We start from the raw sequence: 11,491 nt of genomic DNA, 5'->3' as shown, positions 1-11,491 counted from the left end.
AATTTCCAGTAGTAATAGATGACCCAGCCATACCGGCTTTTCAAGGTTTGCTAATCATGTCCCCTCGCCTTATTTATTTAATGTGTACGCTGCCCTTCATCTGTAGATCTCAGGATGGCTCGCAACATAAAAATAAAATATAAAGCGCAAAATGCATGATTAAAACAAGGGGGAAACCACACACCCTCCCACCTGCAGGGGGCAGTGCCACCCAGTTTGGGGACCTAGACGAGGCTCCAGAAGAGACGCTGGACTGGGCTCCAGCCTGTAGGTGGCAGCAGACCATCTCCTGGCTTCCCACCCACAAGATTCAGACTTTGCCAATGGGGCGCCCCCTTCAGGCGCTTTGCAGTACTGATGGGAGCACAGCCTGATGGGAGTTGTAGTCCACCTGGAAGGCCACAAGCTGGAGGTAGCCGGGTGCAGAGGACAAAAGACCTCTTTGCAAAAGAGAAAACTTAAAACCCCAACCACGTCCCCAGTCATTCCACACAGGACAGCAGAGGAGGGTTTTTTTGTTCCAACTGAAGTTTATTGTTTTCCTTTAGAGATTTTTTTGCTTTTAAAAAACCCAAAAAACACACAAGTTTATTTGAATATATATATATATATATATATTTATGTATATGTATATAGGCACATAAAAAACCCATTGGTTTCTTTCTTAACTATATCACATTCCTGGTCTTTGTACTATGAATCTTTTTTGAAAAAAGAAAAAAAAAGTGAGAGAGAAAAGAGAATGGTTAAAAAACACATCTAGGAGAGGAAGCGCCGTGTTTAAAGACAAGGCTCCAACAAGTGAACAGAACATCTGCAGTTCTCCAGATGTTGATGGGCTTCAGCTCCCAGCAGCCTGAGACAGCGTGGCCCAATGGTTAGGGACAATGGGAGTTGAGCAACACTGGAGGGGTGCCCACCTCAGACAGATGAAACAGGTGTCAGCCATGAAGAATGGCTGAGCCTTGGGTCTCATCCTGCGCTCTCACCTCCCTGCTGCTCCAGAGAGGGCAGTGGTCTAGTTATGGGGTTGCCGAGACAGGAGCACATCAGACTGCCTCCCTCCTACCGCCGGAGCAGATTTTTTTATTTCAAAAACTGGAGGTTCTGCTGCAGGAAGTGGAAAACTTAAAATTTAAGAGAAGGGAGAAGAAAGTAAAAAATCTAGCACATCAGTCTGTGGCAGTCTAGCTCCCTGAAGAGCTACTTTTCCAGTTGCAGGGGACCGCTTTGGGGTTGGGGGGCGAAATCCAAAAGTCAAAGCTCTTCAACCTGGCCTCTTAAGCCACGCCGCCACCTCATCCTAATGACTGCAGGTAGATCGTGTCGGGAGCGGAGGTTCGGAATCTTGAACATGAAAAAGACGTTAAAAAGCAAACAAACCGCAGCAGGAAGGAAGAGAGAACAAAAGACACGTTTTCTGTGACGCGGGGGTTTCAAGACACCATATGGCTTGCAAGAAAAAGAGATTCGCTTGGGGCATCTCTGGAAAAGCAACGGAGGGTTCAAGCCTTGGGAAGGAACAAACCTTCCCAGGCTACAGCAAAGCAGAAACAGGAGGGTTTTTTTTGTGGGGGGAGAGACACACTCTTGCAGGGCAACCTTTTCCTCCTTTGGGGGCTGCCCCACCTTTACCGTAATAATGGGCTGCCTTGTTTGGCTCTGCCAGAGGCTGATCTGCCTGGGGGAACCTTCCCAGGAAAGTACCGCTTTGAAGGCTTCTTTGCCCTGAGGACGGGGAAGGGGGAGGCGAAAGAAAATAAGAGCACCCAACCCAAAGGCAGGGGGGCTGTGTAAAAGTGGTCCCCAGCAACTGATGCAGCCCTAAGTCAGCCTCGCCAAGCAGGCGCTCTCCAGATATTTTGGACTAGAATTCCCATCAGCCAGGAGTTGCGGTCCGAAAACATCAGGAAGGCGCCATCTTGGCAAAGGCTCTCTAACTAATCCTGACCTATCTACAGCAAGGCAGTGAAACCTTAAGTTATCTGAACGCCTTGAAGGAACACAGATTTCTCTTCCTCCGAGCAGCCAGCCAAAACAGCTGTTTGGGAGCAGCCAGTTGCTGGCTGTTTAGAGATGGCTGCTGATGCGCTCGGCCGCTGCGCAACCCTTGGGAAACCGAGGCTCGCGAAAGGACGGCCGCGGGAAATACTTTTGCAGGCAGCGAGACGATGCTAAAACCTGGAGGAAAATCAACACACAACTGGTCTCTGGGGGTCCCCCGCGCATGTGCACCCGCTTGCAAAAATTGGGGTGCGCACGGTCTTTTGGACAAAAAGCCACACATCCACAGACGCAGTTTGAAGGCCGGAGAGACGGCTCTCGCCTTAAGCCACAGAACCGCCTTTTCGAAACCGCGGGAGGGTGGGGGGGATTAAGCGCAGCACCCCCAAAAACCCACAAGACAAGCGCCATGGGGGCGGGCACGAAACAAGCACGATCTGCGTCAGGCAGCCAGTGAACGGTTGGGGTGGGCATTCTCGATTCAAGCTCTTTATAACCGGAAAATATTTATACATAGAAAAGCCTTCGAAGGACGAGCGGGGTTCGAAGAAGAGGAGGAGGAGGCGATGGGTTGGGGGTGCAGGCCTAGTCGAAGCCGTGCCACTCACTCTGCTCCGAGTCGTACTCCACTTCGGCCCCGATACACTTGACCCCTTCCAGCAGCATGGGGGTGCCGTGGTGGCGGTCTGCAAGGCAAAGCAGAGAGGCGGCGTTGGAGAAAGAAATAAACACTGCTCAGGGGGCACTAAGGGGAGACAGGACCCACCTCCTAATTCTGTCTCGTTATGCAAGGCAGCGGCAGCCAGAAAGCAGAGAGGAAACTGTTGAGGCGACTCGCGCAAGCGAGCCAAGCCGCACAGGGAAGGGTTTAGGGAAGCTTTTAATGTTTGATGTATTGCGGTATTTTAAGATTTTGTTGGAAGCCGCCCAGAGTAGCTGGGGAAGCCCAGCCAGATGGATGGGGTATAAATAAATTATTATTATTATTATTATTATTAGTCTTCAAAAATCGTTGGTAGGCAGAACTACCTATCATGCCTTTTGTAAAAGAAATGTTATTTTGGGTAGCTGGGAAATAACTTCATGCCCCCACCTCGAGGGGGCAGTTATAGCTATCATGAAACCCACTCTATCATTTCCCTTTTGTTATTTCAGCTCCTTTCCTGCGCTTATTAAAAACAGTGCCACACTCATTTCACCCTCTGCAATCTTTGCTTTGATCTCCTGCAGTCAAGGGATGGAGAGCAGCGTTCAGGGTCCTTATCGCTGACGCCCCCCCCCCCTGCCTCCAGCAAACACTCATTAACCCGAGAGATAAATATTCCAACACACAGCAAGCGAGTTTAATTTCCTGAGCAGTGGAGGCTCTGCGCCAGAGGAGGATATTAATTCGGGGATATATGGGCTCAGATGCCGAAAGGTAGCATAGCCCAGGGGAACCCGGCCGGTGTGTGGTGCAGTTAAACAGGAGATTTATGCGCTGAAATGGGGGGGGGGGGAGCCAGGGCTGACCCACTGACACTTGCTGCGAGAAGATGCCTAAGGATCCCGTGCAACATCACAGCAGAATAGAATAGAATAGAATAGAATAGAATAGAATAGAATAGAATTTATTATTTATACCCTGCCCATCTGGCTGGGTTTCCCCAGCCACTCTGGGCAGCTTCCAACAAAGCATTAAAATTCAGTGGTTTGTCAAACATTAAAAGCTTCCCTAAACAGGGCTGCCTTCAGATGTCTTCTAAAAGTCTGGTAGTTGTTGTACTCTTTGACATCTGGTGGGAGGGTGTTCCACAGGCCGGGTGCCACCACCGAGAAGGCCCTCTGCCTGGTTCCCTGTAACTTGGCTTCTCACATTGAGGAAACCCTGGAGCTGGACCTCAGTGTTCGGGCAGAACGATGGGGGTGGAGACGCTCCTTCAGGTATACTGGACCGAGGCCGTTTAGGGCTTTAAAGGTCAGCACCAACACTTTGAATTGTGCTCGGAAACATACTGGGAGCCAATGTAGGTTTTTCAGGACTGGTGTTATGTGGTCTCAGAGGCCGCTCCCAGTCACCAGTCTAGCTGCCGCATTCTGGATTAGTTGTAGTTTCCGGGTCACCTTCAAAGGGAGCCCCACATAGAGCACGTTGAAGTAGTCCAAGCAGATAGCAGGACTGTCTGTGCACAGCCGAAGAGCTGAATTTTCGCACCACAAGACTGCTACGATTTTGTACCACAAAAAAGTCACAGAATCACAGAACTGCAGAGCTGCCAGGGACCCAAAGGGTCATCCAGTCCAACCCCCTTCAATGCAGGATTCACAGCTGAAGGGTCCCAGAAAAGTTGGTCATCCAGGGATGTGCAAAGCTCAGGATGGATTGTGGGAAAGGGAACACTTAACCAGGAACATAAGAAGAGCTGGTTGCTGGATCAGGCCAATGGCCCACCTAGTCCAGCAACCTCTTCTCATAATGGCCAACCAGATGGGAAACCCGCAAGCAGGATTCGAACACAAGAGCAACTCTCCCCTCCTGCGGTTTCCAGCAAGTGGGATTCAGAAGCACTGTGAAAGGAGTGAGCTCAATCACACCAGGCCATTTGGAGCTGATTCTTTCTTAGCAAAAGAAGGATCTGCACAGGAGAGTCAGGCCTAATGAGCACAGCAACTCATCTCTGGCAGGTCTGCCCCCATGAAGCAGTTGCTGAGACTGAAGGTCCCTGGTTCCCCACAGCTGCCTAAGTCCCCTCCTCTCCAGGGTTTCCCCCAGGCAATCGGAGACTGTGCCTTCCTGTAGCTAAACCTCTCCTCCGCCCTTTTCATGCCTCTTCTGGTCCTGGCAGATGGGAGCTTATCTCAGCAGGAGGGTGAGATACCCATGAGTCTTCCTCAGCCAGACTGCCTCTTGGTCTCCCTCCTCTCCTGCTTCATCTTCTGCCACTGAGTCTGGACTGCTCTCTGCCACCGACTCTCCCCGCTCACGGAGCCCTGTTACCTCTTCATCTTCCGATAATCCCCTCTTCCCAGTCTTCTCCTTCTGGCCACGTCATCGTCCCATCACCACTCCCCTGGCTCTGAGCCTTCTTCCCCTGGGAGTTCCCTTGGGGGTTCCCTAGCTGGTGTCCCCCCCTCCTGTTGTCCAACCAGTCCATGACACATTATTGCCTCTAGAGCACAGCCATTCTGACCGCCAGAAATGGACAGCCTCTCTCCTCCATGAATTGGCCCTGCCTCCTTTCAAAGTTGGCAGCCACCGTTGTTTCCTGAGGCAGGGAGTACCACAGTTTAACTATGTGCTGCGTGAAGGAGTAATAGTAAGTCATAGTAATTTATTATTTGTACCCCGCCCATCTGACTGGGTTTCCCCAGCCACTCTGGGTGGCTTCCAAGGAAGATTAAAAATACATTAAAATGTCACACATTAAAAACTTCCCTGAACAGGGCTGCCTTCAGATGTCTTCTAAATGTCATATAGTTGTTTATATCTCTTTGACATCTGGTGGGAGGGCGTTCCACAGGGCGGGCGCCACCACCGAGAAGGCACTCTGCCTGGTTCCCTGTAACCTCACTTCTCGCAGCAAGGGAACCACCAGAAGGCCCTCGGAGCTGGACCTCAGTGTCCGGGCTGAACGATGGGGGTGGAGACGCTCCTTCAGATATACTGGACCAAGGCCGTTTGGGGCTTTCAAGGTCAGCACCAACACTCTGAATTGTGCTTGGAAACGTCCTGGGAGCCAATGGAGGACTTGCTCTTTCATGGAAAAGTGGTGGGAGTCTTCAGGTCCTCCGACGGCTTCCCCAGCCCCCCCAAAAAATGTAGGCTTGAGGAAGGGGGACACTTACCCATCACCCTGGCTTGCACGACCACCTTGATGGAGACTTTGTCATTGGTCTGGCTGTGCAGCACCATCTCCTCCCGGAGGACCCCTTCTTTGTGGGCGGTGTACTCGCATTTGATGTTGTAACCTGAGCGGCAGGGGGGAGACAAGAGAGGCAAGCGTCATCATACAACACCCCCGCAAGGGTCACAGAAACAGCAGACAAAGAGCCAGAGGGAAGCATTTCCTTGACACGGCAGGTCATTAACCCGGGGAACTCCCTGCCACTGTTACGCAGAAGCTCAGCTCAGCTGCAACTCTGCACATGCCCTGGGACTAGGAGACAGCTTTGGTTTTGCTTCAGGCAAAAAACTGCAGTGGTACCGCAATGTCAGAAAGGAAGCACGCAGGTATAGAACCCAGGCGCAACTGGCATATATAGTTAAAGGATTGAGTCTTAAGTGTTGGTATTGTGGTCAAGAGTTAGGGGTATATGCACATATGTGGTGGGAGTGTATGTGTGTAAAGGAATATTGGGAAAAGATTATAAAGGTTATTTCTGATGTATTTCAGGTTAAGGTAGAAGTGAATAGAGAAATGCTTAGCTCAGGAATATTGGGGAATAGTAAAATAGAAAGGAAAGAGCCATTCTCTGTTAATAATTCATTCTCGAATTGCCCCCCCCTTAAAAATCAAATTGCCCCGCCCCATAGGGCATGTGCCCCACCTTGGGAACCACGTATTTATATTGTACCCCTTTCCTCCAAGGAGCTCATGTTGTCATGCATAATTATAATAATGATGCTGGTGATGATAACACCAATAATTTTTTTACAGTCGTACCTCGGAAGTCGAACGGAATCCGTTCCGGAAGTCCGTTCGACTTCCAAAATGTTCAGAAACCAAAGCATGGTTTATGATTGGTTGCAGGAACCTCCTGCAGCCAATCGGAAGCCCTGTCGGACGTTCGGCTTCCAAAAATAGTTCACAAACTTGAAATGTCACTTCCGGGTTGCAACATTCGAGAGCCAAAACGTTTGAGAACTAAGCTGTTCGAAAACTAAGGTACGCCTGTATTTGTACCCCACCCATCTGACTTCTTAAATGCATAGTTGACCACATCTACGGATGAATGCTATATCAATCACTAGTTAAAGTTTAATAAGGAGGTTTTCACGCCTGTCCAATTCTGTGTTCCCTTTCCCACCCTTTAATGAAACATTAAACAATGGTTTAAACACGGCTCTCCCCCCCACCTCATTTAATCCACACAACAACCCTGGGAGGTAGGTGAGGCTCAGAGAGGCAGGGACCGGCCAGAGCTCATGCCCAGCCAGCTTCACGTCAGGATTCAAACCCGAGTCTCTTCCCAGGTCCTCGTCCAGCACTCTTAACTGATGCTACAGCGCTCTGGTCAAAGCAGCAGATCCAAAGCGGCAGATCCGACCCCCCCAAATTACAGACCCCGCTTCTTCAGAGAGAGACCCCTCTTCTAGCTGATACAGGTGCACAAAGTCAGGTGCCTTTCCTAAAAAGCCGTCAAACACCTTTTATAAATATGCTTGCTAATTCAAGCACTCGCTCCACATAGGCGGGGAGGGGGGCATGATTGGGAATTAAGCCCCCCCAAAAAAACCTCCAGAAATGCAAAAAAAAAAATGACACACACACCCCTCAAGCTTTTCAGCAGAGCAAAACCTTTTTTATTTTTTTGCCACCGCTAATAATTTCGCTTGACTCAGAGGAAGATAAACACAGTCATTCATCTGGGGAGGAGCGTAATAATTTGGTGCATTCAAGGGGTGGGGGGAAGGCTTCTAACGATCAGGAAAAATGCCTAATTTCCGCACCTGAACAATGACGGGACTCACTGGGCGTGGGAACAGCGCTTTGAAATTTTTCACAAATGACTCGCCTCCTACGTGTTAAATCGGCAAAGCTGGAGGGGTGTACTTAAAACTATAAGCCATTAAAGAACACATTAATTTGGGGAGCGGGGCAAGGGGTTTGCCTAAATATAGAGGCAAGCTTTCAATAGGTACCTGAGGTTTGGAATATAGAGGTCTTTGGTAGAGGGAAGGATCTCACCATAATGGTTATTACACCTTATACGATGTGGGTTTTTTAATAAACCAAACCTAGCTTTTCCTACTGGCATGTTAAAAAGTCAAGGGAATTTTTTATATTGGGATTAATTGCCTTTGGGCAGCTACCAGCTATTCAATTTACCCCTACGCTCAAAGAGAGCAGTTCCTTCGTCTCCTTCAAGCCTTCTACTCTCCTCCTGTGTGCTAAACCTTGCACTCATAGGGTATAAGACCCCCTTGCCAGGGGAATTTAATGGTAATGGGGGTCCTGCAGCCGCCAACTCACACCAGCCCCCATCTTCCAGGCCAGGGAACAATCAGAAATCTGGTGGTCTTGAGATATTTGCAGATGCAAGTTTTGGAAGTGACACTACAGACAGGAAAAGTACGTCTGGAGTTTACTATATGTACAATCAGGGTCTATTTGATTGGTCATGCAAGAAGCAAACAACAGTTAGCTTAAGTACTTGTGAAGCTGAACTGAATGCACTGTCTTATTCACTTAAAGATTGTGAATGGTTGTTACAATTGTGCAAAGACATGAAAATTCCTGTCAAATGTCCAATCCAGGTTTACCAGGACAACAAAGCATGTTTGGCTTTGCTGAATTCTGAAGGTTGTAAGCAAAGCACGAAGCACTTGCAATTGAAGTTGCAACATGCTAGGGAACGTATTCAGAAGAGACTCGTAACGGTGTCCTACATGCCAGGTAATGAAATTCCTGCTGATGTATTGTCCAAGATTGTGTCAAGGGATCAACACTGTACCTATGTGCAGAAGTTGGGTTTGTACTGATATTGTACGAACACGCTGCCCAGTGATGTTCACAGAAAGGGGGAGGATGTTGGTTTCTGCTTCCTTCACTGTGCAGCGAAGTGCTTGTCACGAGACAGGTGTTTACATTCCACAGTCGGCGTACTGTTGGGTTTTCCCACGGGAAGAGGAGACTGGATGTGACGTACACTGGTTTCCTGTTTTTCACAGTTCTCTCTGTGTTTCCGAAGAGAGAGGATGCTTCTCTACTCGCAGCAGAAGCAAGATGCATGTATGTAATCTCTCAGCTTTGAAGTGTAAATAAAGTAATGTAGAGTATGTGGCACGTACTGCTCATTATTCCACTGCGTAAAAGACTCTGCAAAAACACCAGGGGATGCATAGCATTGCAGAGTTGGAAGGGATCACATTCACCCAGTGCTTTACCAACTGCACTGGCTCCCGGTGGAGTACAGGGTCAGGTTTAAGGTGCTGGTTTTGACTTTTAAAACCCTATGCGGCCTAGGACCCTCATACCTACAGGGCTGCCTCTTCTGGTATGCCCCGCGGAGGACCTTAAGATCCACAAATGGCAACACTTTGGAGGTCCCAGGTAGCAAGGTGGTTAGATTGGTCTCCACTAGGGCCAGGGCCTTTTCAGTACTGGCCCCGACTCGGTGGAACGCTCTGTCACAAGGGACCAGGGCCCTGACATCTTTCCACAGGGCCTGCAAGACAGAGCTGTTCCGCCTGGCCTTTGGTTTGGACTCAGTCTGACCCTTCTGTTTCCCTCCCCTTATGGTTTTGATCTGTGGGCTACTTTTAAAATGAGGCTGCATCTTTAAATTGCATTTTAACCTGTATTTTAAATTGGGTGTTTTTTCTCTATTATGTTTTTATACTAATTTTACTGGTGTTAGCCGCCCTCAGCCTGGCTCTGGCTGGGGAGGGTGGGGTATAAATAATAATAATTATCATCATCATCATCATCTAGTCCAACCCCCTGCAATGCAGGAATCTCAGCTTGAGCATCCATGAAAAAGGGCCATTCAGCTTCTGTTTAAAACCCCCCAAGGAAGGAGAGTCCACCACCGCCAAAGGGAGTCCGTTCCACTGTCAAACATCTCTTACTGTCAGAAAGTTCTTCCTGCTGTTGAGTCGCAAACATGGAAAAAAAAATACACAACTGCAATGTAAGAAAATAAAAAATAAAAACACACAATCCACCTCAACACCTTCCACATCCATCACAGCAAGATCTAAAATAAAGACAGCAAACGAACTCTCCTTGCTTGGAGGTTTTTAAGCAGAGCTTGGGTGGCCATGTGTCACGGACGCTTTAGCTGAGATTCCTTCATTGTGGGGGGTTGGACTAGATGACTCTGGTGGTCCCTTCCAACTTGGTGATTCTATGAAACAAAACACTCCAGCCCAGAAGTCTGCCCTTTATCATCTTGGTTGCCCTCCTCTGCACAGCTTGTCAATGTTAGGAGCGTCCTACTCTCGTGTAGGACCCTGGCAGAGACACATGCCCAGCTGGCATGTTCCCTCCCTCCTGGTCGATCGTTTGGGAGCATCAACAGCTTTCTTCTGCCTGAACATCACAGCAACTGATGCCAAAAGGCATTAGCACGCTTAGGGATCCTGCAGAGTATTCGCAGTTTGCGTAACAAATTCAGTAGCACAGCATTTTGGCTAATACAGTCATACCTCGGGTTACAGACACTTCAGGTTGTGCGTTTTCGTGTTACGGACGCGCCGAAACCCGGAAGTACCGGAACGGGTTACTTCCGGGTTTTGATGCTCACGCATTGAAAAAAGCCGTACTTTGTGCATGTGCAGAAGCGCCAAATCGCAACCGGCACTTGCACACTTGGTGCTGCGGGTTGCGAATGCTGCAGGTTATAAACATGCTTCCTGCACGGATCATACTCGCAACCCAAGCATCCACTGTATTGACTTAACAGTCAATATCCTCCTTAAACGGTGGCACTCAGAACTGGACACGGTACCCCAGAATAGAGTCAGAATACAGAGAGGAACTATTGCTTCCTTTAATCTGGACACGAGACTTCTGCATACGCAGCCTTTATTCGCAGTAGACTTTTACTGCTGCATCACATTATTAACTTTCGCAAGCCGTAATTACAGGAACATGCCCATCGTCAGGACGGATGGGGTGCCTGCGGAGGAGGAAGTACGTATCACAAAGGACATTTACGGGGTGTCCCATCGGTGCATCTCGATCTCTTGCTGTTGCCACCAGGAGGGGTGCCCAACTACAGCCTTGCGCCATCTCCAAAATGGGGGGGGGGGGGTGGATGGAGAAAGGCGTTGCCGCCTGCTGCAAGCCAGCCTTCTGAAAAGGGCAGCGCATCACAGAGAAAAGTATTCCTGGCACGTCCGGAACACTCTGCAGAAGATCAATGCCTTGACTCAAATGCCAGAGGGCTGCCTCTCTGTGCCAATCAGATGTAGCCCTGTGCGGCAGGTGAAATGTACGGCGCACCCTTAATCCATCTCTCGCCGGCCAGGCAGAAGGGGTGGAAATGCATGCACTTTGTTTTCCTGCTGCAAGAAGCCACAGGGCGGGGGGAGGCAGCCAAGGAAAACTGCAAAGAGATAAAAGGAGCAGCAATGTTTGAATCACTGCATCGTAGAGATGGAATGGGCCAGAGGGGGCATCTATTCTAGTCCCACCCCCAGCAGTTTGAGTTTAGGAGTCGAAGGGGGCTCTTCCTTGCTCCCCCTTTCAGAAAAAAAGAGGCACACTGCCCAGAACTGCCCCCCCCCCCGGGAGGTTGCCTCTGTGACTTCACCCCCGGAGGCACACTCCATTGTCTCTCG

The 11,491-nt window shown here is 49.4% G+C and overlaps 1 protein-coding gene across 1 annotated transcript in view; it reads right to left on the bottom strand.

The window, feature by feature from the left end:
• Positions 1 to 510: 510 nt before the first annotated feature.
• ADISSP (adipose secreted signaling protein) overlaps positions 511 to 11,491 on the bottom strand; it is a 66,151-nt gene continuing 55,170 nt past the window's right edge. Inside the window, exons 5-7 of the mRNA XM_083757196.1 lie at positions 5,830 to 5,952; positions 2,613 to 2,690; positions 511 to 1,347 (exon numbers count right to left, since the gene is read on the bottom strand). Coding sequence (XP_083613322.1) covers positions 1,304 to 1,347; positions 2,613 to 2,690; positions 5,830 to 5,952 — 245 coding nt within the window. The 3' untranslated portion in view covers positions 511 to 1,303. The remainder of the gene's footprint in view (positions 1,348 to 2,612; positions 2,691 to 5,829; positions 5,953 to 11,491) is intronic.

The sequence above is a fragment of the Podarcis gaigeae genome (genome assembly GCF_964106915.1).
Source record: "Podarcis gaigeae genome assembly, chromosome: 9".
Classification (NCBI taxonomy): Eukaryota; Metazoa; Chordata; class Lepidosauria; order Squamata; family Lacertidae; genus Podarcis; species Podarcis gaigeae.
This window is presented reverse-complemented; position numbering and strand designations above follow the sequence as displayed.